Source organism: Nuphar pumila, chromosome 14 (assembly GCF_984573655.1).
Source record: "Nuphar pumila chromosome 14, dmNupPumi1.hap1.1, whole genome shotgun sequence".
Lineage (NCBI taxonomy): Eukaryota > Viridiplantae > Streptophyta > Magnoliopsida > Nymphaeales > Nymphaeaceae > Nuphar > Nuphar pumila.
Window position 1 is genome coordinate 26,465,738 of NC_143262.1, and position 20,902 is coordinate 26,486,639.

Consider the following 20,902-nt stretch of genomic DNA (forward strand, 5'->3'; position numbering starts at 1 on the left):
AGCCTGTTGCAACTGACCCCAAAACCGAGAAGTAAATCGAGGATCTCGATCTGATATAATAGAGACTGGTACTCCATGCAGTCGAACAATCTCCCTGATGTATAAGTCTGCTAAGCTCTCGAGGGATTGATTTATTCGTATGGGTAGAAAATGAGCCGATTTAGTCAGTCGATCCACTATTACCCATATCGCGTCATGTTGTTTCCGTGTTTTCGGCAAACCCACCACGAAGTCCATGGTGATTTCTTCCCATTTCCACTGTGGAATCTCCATTTGCTGCATCATTCCACCAGGCTTCTGATGTTCCACCTTGACTTGCTGACAAGTCAAACACTTCGAGACATAACTTGCGACCTCACGCTTCATTCCATTCCACCAATACCCACGTTGTAAATCTTTAAACATTTTCGTGCCTCCTGGGTGTATGGTGTATTTGTACCTATGTGCTTCACCCAATAGTTCTTCCTTCAACTTGGGATCACTAGGGACCCAAAGTCGCTTTTTCATCCAAATACTGCCATCTTTCTTGAGTGAGAAATGTGACTTCTCTTGTTGGGCTAGTGACTTCAATTTCTTATATTGGGGATCCTCTTTCTGACCTTCAATAATCTTTGTAAGGATCTCCGGATGAGCAGATAAATTAGATAACTTGATACTCCCCACGACATCTGAAAATGGTTTTCAATCCATGAATTCCTCCACCAAATTCCACCCTTTTGTCAATAGACTGGACAAACTGCAACCAGCTTTGCGACTGAGAGAGTCAGCTACCACATTTGCCTTTCTTGGGTGATAGGAAATGGTAAAATCGTAATCTTTTATAAACTCCAACCATCGTCGTTGTCGCATGCTCAACTCTTTCTGGGAAAACAGGTACTTGAGACTTTTGTGATCAGTAAATACCTCGAATTGTTCCCTATACAGGTAATGTCGCCATATTTTCAAAGCGAACAATACGGCTGCCAATTCGAGATCATGAGTTGGATAGTTTCGCTCATGAATCTTTAATTGGCGAGAGGCATACGCTATCACCTTACCATTCTGCATTAAAACACATCCTAACCCAGTACCTGATGCGTCTGAGTAGACCACAAAACCACCATGACCTGAAGGTAAAGCCAACACTGGTGCGGTGGTAAGCTTCTTCTTTAAGATTTGGAAACTCTCCTTACACTTATCCGTCCATTCGAACTTGATTCCTTTCCTCAGGAGCTTGGTCATGGGCATAGCAATCCGTGAAAAGTCCTGAATGAATCTTCTATAATAACCTGCTAATCCTAGAAAACTCCTGATATCACTGATATTCTTTGGTTGACCCCAATTTAATACAGCTTCAACCTTAGCCGGGTCCACAGCGACTCCATCTCGCGATATAACATGACCCAAGAATATGACCTTTTCGAGCCAAAATTCGCACTTGGAGAATTTGGCGAACAATTGGTGTTCCTTGAGAGTCCCCAATACAATCCTCAAATGTTCTCGATGTTGCTCTATACTTTCAGAGTATATAAGTATGTCATCAATAAAAACAATCACAAAAGTATCCAAGTACGCTCTGAATACCCGATTCATCAAATCCATGAATGCGGCGGGAGCATTTGTCAGTCCGAATGGCATAACTACGAACTCGTAGTGACCGTACCTTGTTCTAAAGGTTGTCTTGGGAATATCATCGTCCTTGATCCGAAGTTGGTGATACCCAGATCTAAGATCGATTTTTGAAAACACCTTAGCCTTTTGCAATTGGTCGAACAAGTCTTCAATGCGAGGTAGGGGATACTTATTTTTGACTGTTGCTTGATTCAACATCCGATAGTCTATACACAACCTCATAGAGCCATCTTTCTTCTTTACAAACAGAACTGGTGCTCCCCATGGTGACACGCTTGGTCTAATGAAACCTTGTTCCATTAACTCTTGGAGTTGTTTCTTCAGCTCCTCCAACTCTACTGGAGCCATACGATAAGGTGCTTTCGAGATTGGTGTCGTCCCAGGCACCAACTCGATATGAAAATCCATCTCACGCTGTGGAGGTAGTCCAGGCAACTCATCCGGAAACACTTCTGGGAATTCACGAACCACTTCAAGTTCTTCTAATGGTGTGACCTTCGACTCGCAGGAGAATACATTTACTAGGAATGCTCGGCACCCCTGTCGCATATACTTCTGAACCTTTAATATCGATACAATTCGGCCCTTCACTGTAGGTCTAGAGAGTCGAAACTCAACCTTTGGCAATCCTGGTCGGGACAAAACCACTTTCCCTTGTCGACAGAGAACGTTGGCATAATGTTCATATAACCAATCCATCCCCAAAATGACATCATATTCAGTCATATCGAGCAAGATTAGGTCAGCAGGTAAGTTCTGCCCTTCAAGTACAATTATGACATCAGGGATGTAGTTTACACATATCGAATTATATCCTATCGGATTGTACACATATAATTCATGTTTCAGAGATTCAGTATGTGCACCAAGTAATTTTGCAAATTCTACGGATATAAACGAATGTGTAGCACCACAGTCAAATAGAACAAGTGTAGCACAGCCATTGACAAATACAGTACCTTGTACCAGATTTTCTTTCTCCAATTCTTCCGCAGTGGTGGCATATACTCGTCCCGGCACCCTCTTCTGTGCATTTTGCTGCGGTGTTTGCTGCGGCTGAGATGGTTGATGTTGTTGTCCTCCCCCAGCATTACGTCTCTGCATATCCACCATCTTCTTGTGGCACTGACGGGCATAGTGACCCATCTTTCCACAGTAGAGACATGCTCCTGTGTCTCTAGGGCAAGGTTGTCCGTAGTGGGATCGGTTGCACTTCTGGCACACCCGATTTTGTCCTTGTTGCTGCGGAGAACGATTTCCACCATTGTACTTTTGCTTCTTGTAAGGTGGTTGGTACTTCTTGCCACTGTGATGCTGCGGCGGACCGGCTCCACGTTTTCCCGGTGTGTCTTTTTTACTCTTCCTTGATCTCTCCCATTCTTCATTCAGCATAGTACCCACTTCAATGGCTTGTGCGAGGGTGGATGGCAGATTTATCATCACTCGTGGTCGCAATCCGTCCTTGAGTCCGCGGACATACCTAGTTGCTCTGGCTTTATCATTTGCGAATAAATTTGGGCAATAACGCTCCAAGGTCCGAAATTTGGTAGTGTATTCCACCAAATTCATATTTCCTTGAGTAAGCTCCAAGAACTCCTGATGCTTCTGATCACGAGCGTACTGGGGGAAATATGTATCTAGAAATGTCCACTTGAATTCTTCCCATGGAATAGTATCTTCTCCGGCAAAGTGGATGGTTCGGGTTGTGTCCCACCATTTCTGTGCATCTTCCGTCAAGCGGTAAGTGCCGAAGTCCGTTTGCTTATCCTCGGGAACAGACAGAACCCCAAAAGCTCGTTCTGTCTCTGCAATCCAACTCTCAGCTAATTCAGGATCAGCCTTGCCTGAGAAGGTAGGCGGGTTCAACTTCAAGAACTTCTCATAGGTGATTGTGTTCGTATTATGCCTTTCACTTATGGCTGCGGCTAATTCCGCCTGGTGGCGCATTTGGGTGTCCATGGTTTGAGCCAGATTACCAAGAGTTTCCATCACGAAACCCCTTTGGTCCTGCCATTCGTTCGCCGTGCTCGAACTAGCTTGGGATCGACGGTACATCTAATAACCATTTCAATACACACAGTTTTACTATCTTTGCATTATAGTGTTTCAAAAATCATTACAGATATATATTTATACATATATAGGAGAAAATTGTAATTATCATGACTACTAAAGTAAAATAAATAAGATATACTCACAGAGCGATCTCAGGATAAATTTTAACCCAGATTTTTGAGGATTTTTTTTTTTTTTAAAGCGGAAACAACAAATGATTACATGGTTAAGCATTTCAGAACGATACAGGAAAGTAAAAGCAAACCACACCAATTATTCTTATTTCAAAAATAATAGAATCAGAGTTTCACATCATAAGTCTCAAAATAAAACTTTCCAATCCTAAAGAAAGTAGGGCCGCCAGGAAACAAATAAATCCAGTCAGCGCCTCATCCTGCTTCGCCCCTGGACTACTCTGAGCCTGAAAATAATAAAAATTATAGGAATTAGACTACCACGTCTAAGTAGGAAAACTGTAATTATTCTTGCAAGTAGATCATGTGTTAGGTGCGATGTGGGTGTTGTGTTGGAATTTTCAGTCTAAACATAAACACATAGGGAATTCGATGCAATAGCAATAATAGACATATATCTGAAGAGAAAGGTAGATTATGTAACAGTTATACTTAAGCACAAAAAGCATTTTTATGCAACTACAACAATTAAGCAAGGTATTAAGCAATTAAAGCAGAACTTACACCAACATGAATAGCATCCATAATATTAATTCAATTAACTAATAAATACACATTTTAGGATGTCGTTTCATCAAAAGCACCGAATATAAAGCATGATGAAAAGTAAACAGTTGTCTCTTTAATGACTTCAACACAATGATACCTAACTGTTCTAGTTAATGTTTATCTTTTCTTATCCCGCGGGTACACACGGGCCAAGGCAACCATCACTGAAGAGAACGTTCGGGGGTATATTATTCAAGGTTGTTTTATTAACCCGAACATTCTAACTGTGACTGAAATCCCAAGGGAGCGGCCAGTGACCGAGAGAAACTCCCAAAGGCCAAAACCAAAACAGGATGCATCCCTAACTTCTGCAGAAGAACATGGAACTACCGCCTAGGACACAATTGGTAGTCCGGGTCCCCCGACTCTGAGGACTGGGACCAACGAGTCGCTTTACGCTCGAAACCAACACACATGTCCCCAGAGTTTTGTACCACTTACCCTCTCTAAGGTAAGCCCGAATCTGAGTGGGTTAATCTTTTCATTTAGTTAATTTCCCGAAGTATGGGACATTTCCCCAACTTCTTTCTACTATCGTAGTAGTAGGATTTTTAACCTTAGTCATTTTACCCAGGTGTATAGAACAGTCTCAGTCATTTGTCATTTTAATTGCATAACCCACCCACAGTGCTCTGGTGCCTTTAAACCAGTCAAGCACACAAGTTATTATTTAATTTCCTTCCCAATATACTTGAACCAGACCACACACCTTCATTAGGTACTTAACCCGTATCGGGTAATCCAATCTGTCTTGCCCATTAGGCAGGGCACATGTCTAAAGATTGCAGCGTACACCAAGTTATGTGTTGAATCAACATCTAATATGTAACAGCTTCTATGAATGCTCCGCATAATTTATTATCATGTAGGGTCTCAATATGAAAATTTCCCACAAACATAGTAACTACCAGTATCTTCAATAGTGAACATGAGTTATCATAAGCATGCCATATCTCCCAACATAATACATAGACAAAAATAGGCTAACAGGTATTTACCTAGACAAGTTAGGGTTTACATAATGAAATAGTGTCAATCGGCCAGCATAAACGTGCTGTATTTTACAGGATGAAACCCTTAGCATCTGTCCACATAAATTATGTTATGTTTAACACAGGTTTACATAATGATTTAATCAACATAGGCTGATTATAACCTATGTTAAGTTCAGCATAACTTTACAGAATGAAGTAATCAACATCAGACAATCATAAACTATGATGATTCAGCATAGCTTTACAGACTAAACCATCAACATGGAGCAATAACCAGAATATCAAGTGGGTGGTCAGAATTTACATGGACAACTTATAATCACAAGGCAACAGCTGTACCAATCGGCCAGCATAAATCAACACAAGCATGATATATGTTTCAGAATAAGAAAAATATGATCTGTTAAACAAGATTTTTCATAAACCTAATTTGTATTAATCATTATCAAGATTTGATTTTTAGCAGTTCAGCCATATGAACCAAGTGTTATTTAACATTTCAGTTCAACTAGAATACAGCCTGCACAATGACTATCTACTTAGCCATTTACTGTACCTTAAAGAATAAATAAGTATTTACTAACATGTCTTGTTACATAGGAAAATAAATAAGGAGCATATTCCATACAGCCAAATGCACCAAAACTGTTAATAATTTAGCTACCCTACAACCTATATACTAAGAAATTCGATTTAGCTTTGAGAAGAACCTCACACCAGAACTGCACAATAGTATAATATGCCATAAACCCCGAATTTACCCAGTCTCTATAAGAATAAGTGCCTAATTTAGTGAAATGTCTGCTGCCCGGGTTACACCACAACTTAATATTAGGAAAATGACAAAAAGAATCTTGCACTATCGTGTTTCATGCAACTAATTGAGTGCAATATTGTATGCAGGGATTTGGAGTTTATGAAATACATTCAGGATGCTAATATAGTTACTAAGACAAGAAAAAAAAACATTCACACCACACTCCGAAAACCAACAGGTAACCAGCAACCTACCCCGAATCTTGATAGACGATGCCGCAACATTTAAACACAGAATCATTCCTTAGTTTAAGATATCACCTAAATCACCTTTGGTACAACCCCCCACACGCACCACGCTCTGAAAAAAAAAAAGAAATCTGAAACCCCCAAATTGTAAATTTGGGGTTTCGGTTTGGGGTTGACAGAAAACCCCAACACTAGAGATTTTTCCCCCCCTGCAAATCGACTGATTTGGGTGTTGGACAACCCACACTCCACCCAACCCATGATTAACCTGAAAAAAAAACAGTCACAGGAAACCTACCATTTTCCGGCGAAGTTGTTGCGGCAGCTACGAGAGGGGTCGGTCGGCCTGGACAGCACCACCACCCGCGAGGTTGGCTCCTCACTGCAAGGCCTCGAGCTGCAGCTTGGGATTGGAGGGAGCTTCAAGGTTTAGAAAGGTAGAAAAGGGTGAGAGAGAGAGAATGGGACAGCGAGAGAGGGAGAAGGAAGGGTTCGGGGTCCCCCTTTGTAGGTGGGTGGCCCCCCCCGAAAAGGAAGGGAAGCACACCCTCCCGGCGGCTGCGGGGTGCTCCCCCACCTCCCATCTCCTTAGGTGTTAGGGTTCGGCTGAACCCTAACACCCGTTATCGCAGGGGAGAGGGTTTCCCCTCTAAAAAAAAATTTATCGGGCAACCCATATCGGGTTGCCCCCTTATTAACCCCTCTTTTCATTTAACAGGGTGTGGGTCGGTCCGGGTCCGACCCACGACCCGAAATGCTGGACCCAAATTTGATTTGGGTCCGGGTCGCTTAACCAGCAGTGGACCCAAGAGTTGGATCCACTTGGGTCCGAACCGTGGATTTGAAATATCTAATTTCTTAAATATTTATTTATATACTATTACTAAAATACTCTAATATCCGAAATTTTCTTTTGGGTCCAATAACGGATCCTAGGCCCAAATCCACATAATTCTTAAGTTTTTAGTGTAAAATTTGTGGTTCTTACACATGGTCTTAATAAAATTGTAACAAGGCTTTTGTTTTGAACTCAAGAGCATTATCAGTGCGAACAATCTTGATAACAGATTCAAACTGAGTTTTTATTTCAAGAATTAAGGATTTGATAATACTTGGAACTTCAGATCTTTCTTTTATTAAAAATACCCACGACAACTTAGAAAAATCATCAACAATAACCAAATAATATCGACACTGAGTCCTGGTAGGAATCTTACTAGGACCTCATACATCCTGCATGAAGAAGTTCAAAAACCTTATGACTGGACTGACTCTGACTAGAAGGGAACGAACTTCGATGATGTTTGCCCAACTGACATGCTTCACACTGAAATGACATAGTAGACGAAATTTGAGGAAAGGCTGAGAGAGGAGAAAACTCGTTAACATAACATTAGGGCTAATCTCCTCTAAGTTAAATAGAGGGAAACCAAAATTAAAATTTACATACAAGTCCCTCCTTATATACGAAATATCAAATAACCTACTTTTAAGAAAACTTAAGCTTAAAACCTCAAACGGTCAATTAATCTTAACAGTTATCAAACATAGCTGTTGTAAAATCATTGTTGTAGAAATTGTATGGGACGCTGAATCGGAAGGGTTAAAGATACAGACATATCATACCAGAGTTACTGGAAACATCTATGGGCTAGGGGAAGCGCGCTTCTTCGAGACGTGCTTCGGAAGCGCGAAACTCGTGGTGAAGCGCACCTGCAATTTAGGAAGCGCGTCTCCCTATAAAGGAAAATGTGCTTCCCTTTAAAGGGGTACACGTCTCCCTTTAAAGGGAAATGTGTACCCCTTTAAAGGGATTTGTGTACCCCTTTAAAGGGAGACGTGTTTCCCTTTAAAGGGAGACGCGTACCCCTTTGAAAGGAGACGCGTTTCGGACGCTTAACACGTGAAAGACGAGTTGGCCCTTTTTTAAAAAAAAATTCAACACGTGAGAAACAAAAAATTTAAAGGAAACATTTTCTTAATAAGGGCAAAATGGACATTATACAAAACTCGTGAAAACACAAAACCAAAAGGGACTTAGGGTTTTGTTTTTCACCTACCATCTGACTCCTCCCTCTCTCTCTCTTTTTCGGCCACCGACTTCCGAGTTCCGACGACCTCCTCCACATGAATATGTTCAAGTACGCTCTCCTCTCACTAAGGGTGATATACAAGATTGCACAAACTATCGTGGTATAAAACTCATGAGTCATACTATGAAACTTTGGGAGAGGGTGATTGAGTCTAGGTTGAGGAAGATTGTCATGATATCGGAGAATCAATTTGGTTTTATGCCTGGAAGATCAACTATGGAAGATATACATCTTCTTAGACAACTTATTGAGAGAAATAGAGAGAAGAACAAAGATTTGCATATGGTTTTTATTGATTTGGAGAAGGCATACGATAGAGTACCTAGGGACGTTCTCTGGTGGACAATGATGAAGAAAGGTGTTTCTCTCAAGTACATTAGTATAATTAAGGATATGTATGAAGGAGTAGTAACCAATGTCCGCACTTGTGGAGGGGTGACAACCAATTTTCCTATAACGGTTGGGTTACATCAAGGATCTGCTTTAAGCCCTTTCCTATTTGCTATAGTGATAGATGAGCTTACGAGATCAATTCAAGAAAATGTGTCGTGGTGTATGTTGTTTGCTGATGATATTGTTTTGATTGATGAGTCTAGAGCTGGGGTTAATGCTAAGTTAGAAATATGGAGACAGACATTGGAAGAAAGAGGTTTTAAGTTGAGTAAGAGTAAGACAGAATACGTGGAATGTCGGTTTAGTAAGCAACGAAGTAGTGATGGGAGTGTAGTGAAGCTTGGTGAGCAAGAAATACCGGTGGATGATTGTTTCAAATATTTGGGATCTATCGTTCAAAAGTATGGAGAAATTGATGGAGATGTAAATCATAGGATAAAGGTTGGGTGGATGAAATGGAAAAGTGCAACTGGAGTATTGTGCGATCGTAGAATGTCATTGTGGTTGAAGGGAAAGTTTTATAGGACGACTATTAGGCCCGCTTTACTATATGGTATGGAATGTTGGGCTGCCAAGAGACATCATATTCAAAAAATGAGTGTAGCTGAGATGCGTATGCTGAGATGGATGTGTGGAAATACAATAAAAGATAAGATTCGGAATGAGGAGATACGTAAGAAGGTAGGTGTTGCACCCATTGAAAATAAGATGAGAGAGAATCGTCTACAGTGGTTTGGACATATTCGGCGAAGGCCTAATGATGCTCCAGTTAGAAGGATGGAGAAATGGGTAAATATATTAGTTAAAAGAGGTCGGGGTAGGCCTAGGAAGTCATGGATGGAGGTGATAGGAAAGGATATGAATGCTTTGAACCTCACCGAGGACATGGCATTGGATAGAAATGATTGGAGGAGAAGGATTCATGTGGAAGACCCAGAATGATTTTCTTTTTTGGTTCATATCGCCGACCCCAATTGTTTTGGGATGAAGGCGTAGTTGTTGTTGTTGTTGTTGTTTACGCTCTCCTCTCACTCTCTCCATCTCTTCTCTCACGCTCTCTTGCACAATTGCAACCCCTTCACAAGCCAAGCATGGCGACTCTCGTTCAGAGTTTTTTTTTTCTTTTGTTTTTTTTAAGGCAAGCTAGGGTTAGGCAGACCCTAACCATCTCTTAAGCCCCACGAGGTAGAGGGATTCCAGCTTTCAGCTTGGCACTGGACCCGCTTACCACATGGGATACCACCTCGGTGGTAAGCCCTCAGTGTTTTATGCTGCCAGGGTAGTGACTGCAAAACCTCTGTGTCACATGCCATTTTTGTGAAATTTTCTATTACAAGGGGACATGATATGGGGATTAAGTTGGAGTATCCCTGTGACATGTTATAGTAGTAGGTACTGCAGATGGGTATCACGCCATCAGCACATGAGTTCTTGTTGTATTATGAAAATCATGCTATGTTACATCTCCATCATTCTAATATAGCATGGAAAGAACAAGCACATTGAAATTGTCTGTATTTAATTCTTGAAGAGTGAAAGGTGTGCATAGGTAAATGAATAGTATGGCTAAATTACATGGTGTTAGCATGGTAAAGTAAACATTTCTTCATGGTAATATCCTGAGTCAGGATTCTTGCATATTTCATATCATATGTGGAATAGCCATCTTTAATCAACGTTTTGCTTGTTAATTTTCCTCAAATTGACATATTCATGTAGAGTATTGGTGTAATTATATATTAGGAATAAGGGTTAATGCAGTTTTTTTTTATCATACTTGTAGGTTTTAAGTCATTTTGACGAGTGCCTTATCAGATTGACTGGATCACTTTTATTATGTTTTCACTGTTGGATATATATGGATTATTGTTTTCAATTTCAAAGTCAATGAAAAACAAGTTCTGCCTCCACAAGTTGTCTTATGGTTTCATTATGGTGTCTGATCTTGTAGACTTCGATTCTCTCCTTGATCTCTTGAAGTGACTTTGCTTTATGTGAATTTTGAACTTACATGTTGATCAAGTGTACCGAGCATGATAAAAGAAACAAAAGAGATACTTATAAGTATAATATATAAAAAATATATTATATGAAAATTCTTGAATTCATATTATAAAAATATTTAAGTTATAATATAAAAACATATTATACAAAATGTATACCGAGCATGATTGAGCTTATCATCCCTATTAAGTATGAATTCTTTGATATACCGAGCCTGGGCACACCCAAGCTCGGCTCGTTTACTCTATCAGAAGAGTGGGGCAACTAGTATGCTGCAGCTAGTTGTTTAAAATTTTAAATAAATATCATTATTACTAGAAACAGTTGGCCAATATGAATTTTGTCTTTCTTCATTGTTATGTTGTCTTTCTTCATTGTTATGTTGTCTTTCTTCGTTGTTATGTTATCTTTCTTTAACATTTTTTCATAAATGCAAACTTTTGAAAGAACTTCCGTTCTTTTTCTTTTTTTTATTTTGTCTGTTTTATCATAGTATATTATAGAATCATAGATCTTTCAACTCCTTAAATGATGTTTATTTTTTTGTTTTAGTAATTGGTAAATTATGAGAGTAATGATTTGTGTTCTTCACTCTTCATCCTTTGTTGTTAATAATAGCTTTTTAAAAGTGTTTTAGACTGATTCTTATACTTTTATGATGCAGGTATATTTGCATGTTCTTTGCTTCACTAATGACCATCACAAACTACGATCATGACAATTATGATGACGATGATGATTATTTTTGCAATTTGGAGCATGAATCGTCTAGTGGTGTTGGGAATGACAATATAAGAAAGGGCAAGTGGTCTTCTAATTGTCTATTTCAGTTTGAGGACAGAAAAGAAAATTGTTTTGATGAGGAAGATGAAGAAAAATATGACTTGAATGACTACTATTCTGAAGATGACCAAGATGATGAACCACCTAGCATGCATAAAACAGTAGTGTTATGGCGCCATGTATTGAAACAAAAGAAGAGTGGGCAAGGAAAGCAAGGTGGAACTCAGGTTTTTATGTGCAGGTACTGCAAAAATATTTATCATGGGTCGTATACTCGAGTTTTTGCACATCTCATGGGAGCTCCAAAGGGACAAAGTGTTGGGATTGCCTTTTGTCCTGTAGTTGCAAAAAATACAGAATTGGCAAGAAAAATTAAGAGGCAAGTTCGACGAGTAGAGGTTTCGTCAAGTGCATTTGAATTGAGGTGATCAAGAATTGATAAACCGAAGCCTATTAGTATGAGTACATCTTCTAGTGGAAGCCGAAATACAGTTGATATTTGTGATACCTTTAAAAAGTAGAAAGATATGATGTTGATCATAAAATTATCATATTTTTGTGTGCAAATGGCATACCTTTTAATGTGCTTCGATCACCGTATTGGGAAGAGATGATATCTGCAGTTAGTAAAGTGCTTGGATATAAACCCCGATCATATGAAAAAGCGCAAACAACGTTACTTGACAGTGAGAAAGAGTGTGTTTACAGGGAGTTAAATGAATTTCGAGAAAAGTTTGAGGAGTTTGGAGTTTCTATTGTCTCAGACGGTTGGACAAATGTCAAGAACAAACACTTGATAAATATATTTGCATCAAATTGTTTTGGCTCGATGTTCTTATATGCAAGCGATTTTTCTAATGTGCAACAGTCAACTGCAAATATTGCCGAGTTTTTTAAGACGGGATTTAAACTTGTGGGATCTTCTAATATAGTGCAAGTAATCACAGATAATGCAGCAAATTGCAAGTTAGCAGGTGAAGAATTAAAACAAACGTATAAGTATATTTTTTGGTCACCTTGTCTTGTGCATACACTTAATTTAATCTTCAAGTTTTTGGCACATGAGTTTCATTGGTTGGGAAAAACATATTTGCAGAGTAAAAAAATTGTGAAGTATATCACAAATCATTCAAAAGCACTAGCAATCTTTAGAAGTAATAAAAAGCTATAGCTAATAAATATTGCAAAAACAAGGTTTGCTTCACATTATACTACTTTGAAGCGCTTGCTTGATGTGAGGGAGAACTTGAGGCTCACAGTCATTTCAGATAGATGGAGCGAGTGGAAGCAATCATGCACTGAAACAATTATTCTTGATGAAGAATATTGAGATTTTATTCATTTAGCATTATTGATTACAAAACCCATATATAAGATAATTACATTTTGTGATCAAGAAGACCCTATAATTGGTGAAGTATATGAAGGCATGGACAACATGTTGGGGGAAATCAAAGACAATTTAAAAGGACAACCCGATTTGTATGAAAAGATTCATAAGATTTTCTCAAATAAATGGGATAGAATGAATGTGCCTTTCTATAGTCTAGCCCACATGCTTACTCCAAAATATTACGAGTTAGAGTATCTCAAGATCCCAGCAGCAGGAGGGATCAAACGAGATTCTCCTGGTAAAAATTATATTCTATCTATTTAATAAAAGATAAGATTCGAAACGAGGAGATACGTAAGAAGGTAGGTGTTGCATCCATTGAAAATAAGATGAGAGATAATCGTTTACGGTGGTTTTGACATATTCGCCGAAGGCCTAATGATGCTCCAGTTAGAAGGATGGAGAAATGGGAAAATATATTAGTTAAAAGAGGTCAGGGTAGGCCTAAGAAGACTTGGATGGAGATGATAGGAAAGGATATGAATGCTTTGAACCTCACCGAGGACATGGCATTGGATAGAATTAATGGAGGAGAAGGATTCATGTGGAAGATCCAGAATGATTTTCTTTGTTTGGTTCATATCGCTGACCCCAATTGTTTTGGGATGAAGGCGTAGTTGTTGTTGTTGTTGTTATCTATTTAATAAAGTTTAAAGTTTAATTATTTAATTATTTAATTATTTTATTATTTCATTTGCATTTTCTTGTCATAGTTATACATTTTTTTTCTGCAGAAAAGAATAATGATATCTTAGATGGTGCAATGCTCGCGCTTGAAGTCATATCTGCTGAAAATAAAGAACTCTCTACACTTTATAAGTCACAACTTGTGGCTTTTGCATCAAGAAGTGGAAGATTTAGCCGAAATGCAGCAAGAATAGATGCATTGAATCCTACAATGGCGGTCCTTAATCGGTGGAGTTTTTATAGTGGTGATACACCTGAGTTGAGAGCATTAGACATTAAGGTTTTATCTCAACCTATTAGCACATCTTCTGCAAAAAGAGTGTGGAGCACCTATAGTTATATTCACAATGTTAAACGAAATAGGCTCAATGAAGATCGTGTTGATACCTTGATCTATATTCATTTCAATCTTCGATTGATTGACAGGTATAATTAAAGTGTTGTACTTTTGTTTTGGTATTTTCTTTTTCTCTTTTTTTATCATTGATTATTTATTATCATTCATAGTTTATATTCTTGTTATAAAAAGGTGCAACAATCGCTACAAAGAAGGACCTAGTCGAAAATTGGGTATCAATCCGGAACTTCCTATTGTAGAAGAAAATACATTGAGATTAGAAGGCATGCGTTGGAGAGATTTGGATGATAATGCACAACAATCAAGTACTATTTTTAAATCCAAACTCAAAGAGCTCAATTGCCTCCAATAATCATACGTACAAATGAGATTGAAGAGATACAAATTAATCCAATAGAGCTAGTAGAACTAGTGCAGATATACAAGAGCGACCATCAGTTCCTCATGGTCGGATTGGTTGTTTCTTTAGCATGAGACCTAAGCAAGGTATATTGATCTTGATCATGTGTTTTTTATTTTTACTTTCTTCTATATATGTATTTTTTATATTGTAAATTAAGGTTTTTGAACATTTTAATTTTTTAACATATTCATTATAGGAAATAGAGGAAGGAGCAGAAGGCATGGTCGTGGAGGACAAGGAGGACGTGATGATGAAAAAAGTTCTCGATCTATTGCTGACCTGAAGGGGAAGAGAAATATGACAAATTATTGATTATTGACAATGAAATAAACTCTTGAATTCTTAATTATTTATTTGATGATGTAGTTGGAGTAGTCCAACGTAGAAACTTTTATGTTACTTTTTTGTCATTGTCTTATAATATTTTGTTGGTTTGATATGTACTTTTTATTTTGAAGTTTGCATGATGAAGTGAAGTAGTGGATTATGTTAATTTTAAGTTTACACTTTAAAGTTTCGAATTTTATAGCTTATAGTTTATAGTGTAGGACTTTATAGCTTAAAAATTTAACCATATCTCTATGTAATCTTTGAGTTTATTGATTTCTCATTTTCTATGTTGCAGAGATCACAAGATTTACAACAATCAAGTCATTTGATTCTTTCGTTGAAAAATGTACTTTTTTTAATCAAATTTATTAGTTTTCTTAATGCATTATTTAGTGCTTGCATGCATTTGTTAAATGGTTGCCACAAGAATGTGAATTATGATCTTCTCTTGATATATTATTTTTTAAATGCTTGAAAGTTGCAATATAATGCATTTGTTAGATAATTGCAACTTATATTATTTATTATCTTAGATACATATTTTATTTTGTCAATAATGACATAAATCTTATTTTTTGATAAAATAAAAATATATAATTATATTTTCGCTTCTCTTTCGATTCTTATTCGTTTCCCACTTGAATCCTAGGTCGCCTCCTTCTTTGCTTCCTAGGTCGCCTCCTTCTTCGCATCCTAGGTCGCTTCTGAGACCCTTCCCGGTTCACTCCTAAGTCGTCTCGCGCTTCACGCTTCCGAAAAATTTAGAAGTGCCTCGCTTCCCGTATCGCTTCCCGCTCCCGCTTCCTCAACTGGCAACTCTGTATCAGTATCGTACTATAAGATATGACACAAAAGGATTTTAAAAATAAAAAGCATTTGAAAATTAAAATAGAAATCTTAGAATAAAATCTTAAAATTCAAAAAAAACAAAAAAAAGTTTTAGCACTAAAACTGCTAGAACATCAATTAATCCTAGAAGTTGGCAATATAGTGCATTTTTCCTTTTGCTCTGCTATTTATTGACTATGAGCATCTAAACATATATTTGTAGGTGGTGCATAGCTTTTTCTTTGCTCCATTTGTGCGTGTGTGTATGTGTAACCTCTTCCTCTTTTAAGTATCATTTGCATATTCATCTCCACTATTGGACGAGATAGGTCTATAGAACTAGTTTTATGCAATTCGTGCATTCTAAAACATGACATCATCACAATGCATTATAATATTGAACTTATTAAACTATTTTCTCCCAACGTCATTTAAGCTTTTAGACGCCAAAAGGGAAAGTAATATACCAAAAGTTTGCCTCTTTGTTGGAATGAAATGTTTAGGTAAGACTAGAGTATCGTTATATTTGCTTCTCTAATTGGGAAAGTTAGGCAAGACATTCCATTGACCATCAATTTTTCCTTCTCACGTACATCTCTGCCCACCAGCCATGCTTCCTACCTCCACCTGCCATACTCTCTCTCTCTCTCTCTTAACTGAGGGAAGCCATCTTTTTTAGGGCTTTTGTCCTCTCAATCCATGAATACCAGTGGAATCTGTGATGCTGCTCTGTTCTCAATTTTATAAGCAGTGGTTGATCTCTATCCGAGGAGTACATAATACCTAGCTAACCCTCAGTGTAGCTCAATGGATTTTCCTTGATCTGGGTTTTTTTCAATGGAAACCTCTATTTCTGTCATTGTATTAAATGCTGCCTTGTTTGGCCCTCATTTCTCATCATTATCAACAAATCTTATCCCAATTACATGAGGTTGCTTTATGAGTCATTTCTCTTAGAACTCATTTCCATATGATATGGCAAAAGTTCAAGGGTGGTTGCAGCTGATGCCAATCAGTGTTGTTAAAAGTGTGCCTCAAGGTGCCAACCTAAGGTGATAGTAATAATAATAATAATAATAATAATAATAATAATGAGAATAAGAATAATAATAATAATCATATAATAATAACAATAATAATAAGAAGAAGAAGAAGAGGAAGAATAAGAGAAAGAGGAAGAAGAAGAAGCATTTTTTTTATTTATTTGTAATTTTAGATATTTTTTATAGTTTTTTTTTAAGTTTTCAAAAAAAAAAATTGAGGCTTATGTTTTACGCCTCGCCTCAGTTTTTGGTGGAGCGCCTCGCTTCGCCTCAATGTTTTTCACAACATTGATGCCAATCCTCCTCTTTTGTCTTGCTTGGGACTGGCATTGGTAGGGGCAAACCTACAATAGTGCCAGAGCTTTCATCCTCCATTTCTAGGATTTCAGCTCTTCCTCATTTTCCAAAGAGTAGAAGAGGCGGGGGGGAGGTTATCGTCCATGCTGTTTAGTTAGTATAGCTACTTCCATTCACAAATCAAAAGATATGATCTTGCAATTAGATTATCGGGTTTTCTAATAGAACCCCTTCATTGTAGACATGCTTCGGATGCCTCGTATTTTTCTTCGAGCAGTAGATATATGTTATATGTAGAATATGAGTGTTATCAATGTAAATCACATAAACATGAACTTTAGAAGAACTAGAGATTGAGGTTTGGATACCGAACATCGATGGCTTGAAGAAATCGGTCATTCTCCTTGTCTAACCTCATCGGAGAGAACTCCCACATAAGCTCTGATATGTATATGACTAAAATTTCAAGGTAGTCATAATGCATTTACCGCACCTTGTTTAATCATTTTGCTAGTAATTTGTGAAACTAAATCAAGTATTATTGGAGTTCAAAGTTTTCTTTCATGTTATATCTCCATCTGCTTGTGACAAAAGTTGGCTAAGCACCTGCACGTTTTTTTCCCTTTTTTTATACTTAAGTATGTATATACTATTTTCTTTCATGTAAAATAGTTTCATAGAGTTGTTTTATTTCTTTTGGTTGTTGAATATCTCATTAGTAATATATCTTTTGTAGAATAGTTGGTAGTTGCAAAATACTGTTGAAAAATTGCAAAGAGTGCTTAATCAATGTAACAAGTTGCTGTTTAACTCTAAATCAATGTTCTCTGTCATTGCCATTACTCGATCTAACTAGATCTTTTTTAGAGTATTTGGAAGGCTACCTATTAGAATATGGGTCGGATATGGATCTTGTAGAGGATCCATATGGTTCACATGTATGTTATATTGTAATGTAATATACATTACTAACCCAGAGCAGTTTTGTCCATGTAAAAGAATTGTAAAACCTATTTACCTTAATGATGTTTTAGTGCAGCCACTAAGTGTAATTGTGGCTGCCGATTCCCAACAAAATCAGAGCTCTCTCTCTCTCTCTCTCTCTCTCTCTCTCTTCTCCCCATCTCGATTTCTGCAGGATTTTATCACTACCAACTTAGCCTTTCTTTATCTATGTGTTGGCATTGCAAGTCTATTTCCTCAAATTTCATTAATGAAGAACTTAAAGAATGGGCTCATCTTTGGAGCATACTGATAGCTATACTACTTGAAACTCTGTGCTGAAATTCCAAGGATGAAAGGAAACATAATGTGGTGAAAAATCTGTAACCAGGTCTGTTAGAATGACTCCTTTTATTACTAATGTTATTTTTGTGATTATTCATTTGATTTAGCAATAATTCTTTGTTTCTAATAACCGTAATAGTATTTAATTTTATTTTTAAGGCATCCTTACTTTAACCAAGGTATGATAAATTTTTATTCTTCACAAACGTTTGAACTTCCACAAGGCTGCATTTGAGCCAAAGAATTAGGTGGAGAAATTCACTGTTTGGGAGCAACAGAGGAATTCCTTACTGAATTCCAGGTGCATGGTAGAAACGGTGAAAATGGAATTACAAGGTCCAATAGCTCTTCTCAGCAAAGAAATTGAAAATAAGGAGATGGAGGGTGTGCCATTGTCAGTTCCCCCGTGTCTCTGCTGTTCCTGAAGACAGTGTGGATTGCATAATTCCCTCTCATTTTCTCTGAAGCTCTTTATACAAACAGCTTAAAGGCTGGGTTTCAGCCTAAAAACCTGCTGAACAGATACTGTTCCATATATGTGTGTTAATTGCATGCACTCCATCAATGCAGATGATATTCTTTCATAGGGAACATCTGCCTGAAGCAGGACATTATGTATCTTAATCTGGAATTATGTATATTCAAAATCTTCGAGATACTAAAGCTTCTGTTTTCTATGGATTGATCATTTATGGAGGTTGTTGTCCATGGTGGTGTGATTATAGAAAAGCCATCAAACAAAGAAGAAGCACGTGAATTTATTAAAGGTAATAGATATAAGTGGTGATACCTCTTGTAATTGCTTTGCTTTTGAAGGTTCCCGTTGATGTCTGTATGATGAATATTTCAGGTTATTCTGAAGGACATGCATCTACAGTGGGATCTGTACTCGTAACCAACCTTAAGACAGGGAGCCGAAAGGGAGGATGTGACAAAACTGAGGTCTAGACTACTCTCCTCTGAGTTTTCCTTTTCCTTATTTTCCCCTCGGAACTCTTTCATGATAACAATTCCTTCCTGCAGGTTTATTTCCATGAGATACCTGATGGAGTTATTGATAACTTGGTAGTCATTCTTCTTAATCCATTTAAACTCTTCATCATGTATGTTAGATCATATTTATCAGTGAAAGTTGATGTTGGTGGACCTCTGATCAGATCGAAGAGGGTGCCACACTAAATGTTGCAGGTGGCTTGCTGATTGAGCATCCACTTACATCACCTTTTGTTGCGGCAATGGTTAGTCCATGGTTCCTTTCTAATCTGGTCTTATCCTGTCTCATGAATTTGTTCTCAAGGGCATGTTTCTGAATTTTGGATGCTATGGTGATTTTACCCTCTAAGTTTCCTTCCCCTTACCCATTTTACCTCTCTCTCTCTCTCTCTCTCTCTCTCTCTCTCTCTCTCTCTCTCTCTCTTCAATGAACTCCATCCTAGATCCTACGACTGAGATGTGAGTAGAGATATTGGTGGGATCATGCTGACCTGATATTATGTTTTGACTTTTGATGGGTTTTGTTTTGTATTGACAAACTGTGAGTAGAAACAGCAAATGAGATGGGAGAAAGCGAGAAATATTTTTCTCAAGGGTAAATTTCAGTTTTCTTAATCAGTCTAAAATCAAGATTTTGTGTGAAAATAGAAACTGTCATCTATGGAACTAATCGCAACTAATATTTTTTGGTTAACGTATTTGAAATGGATTTGAGTAATGAAAAATAAGTGGGTACGATTTGAAAATGAGCCTTCCAAAATTGTATTATAGTGGTTCATCTTGAGTTGTAACAGATGCATTTTTAGATATAGAAAATGTATTTTTCACAAAAGGATTCCATAATAAAAACCTGATAAACACTATATAATAGATTATGAAAATACCGTTCTGGTATTCTTTGAAAGAAAAAAAGACATTCCTGGTATCATTGAGCACTGAAGCTTGTAAGGGTAATAAAGGGCCACAATAGAAGTGACCAAAAAGGACATCGTTTTTCCATGATTCTGAAAGCATTACTTTTGTGTGATTTCTGCAGGTTGGAACTATTGATAGTGTGATGGGATTGCCCAAGGCTCTTACAGAATCTTTGATTCAACAGGCCCTCTAGCTTTATCCCTTGTAATTGTTCACGGAACCATGGAGCATGCCAACTTGCCTTTCAGTCACTTCTCTTATAGTGATTGTGTTCTGTCGATCTTCTGTAAGATGAATTTATTTTGGAGTTTTACGGAAGAAAATTTCCATATCTTTCATGCAACACTTGTTTGTCATTCATCACATTGAGAAACATATCAGATTGTTTCATGGCCAAATTTTCAAGCCTTATAATATAGGTAATGTCAAAGATAATATGGTTTATTGTATGCCATGATAATTATCAACATCATCGTCATCTCATCTTCATGGTTTCAGATTTAAAAGTTTGTGGCCAAAACTTTGGTTCATAATCATCTCTGCGAGATTTGTTGTTCCCCATCTATGTCGGTTTCTTTTTCATTCTGGTTCCTTTTACGTGTATCATGTTGTGCTTTTTGTAGTAGTGGTATTATAGATTGCCTTATATTGGGGCCATTTGAATACTTGAATAAATATGTCTGGAA

General features: G+C 37.6%; 1 protein-coding gene across 1 annotated transcript in view; it reads left to right on the forward strand.

Moving 5' to 3' along the window:
- The window catches only part of LOC149816667 (uncharacterized), a 37,455-nt gene extending 16,901 nt beyond the window's left edge, over positions 1-20,554 (forward strand). The window contains exons 4-8 of the mRNA XM_089987386.1: positions 19,006-19,075; positions 19,159-19,250; positions 19,332-19,373; positions 19,466-19,546; positions 20,338-20,554. Coding sequence (XP_089843512.1) covers positions 19,006-19,075; positions 19,159-19,250; positions 19,332-19,373; positions 19,466-19,546; positions 20,338-20,409 — 357 coding nt within the window. The 3' untranslated portion in view covers positions 20,410-20,554. The remainder of the gene's footprint in view (positions 1-19,005; positions 19,076-19,158; positions 19,251-19,331; positions 19,374-19,465; positions 19,547-20,337) is intronic.
- The last annotated feature ends 348 nt before the right edge of the window (positions 20,555-20,902 follow it).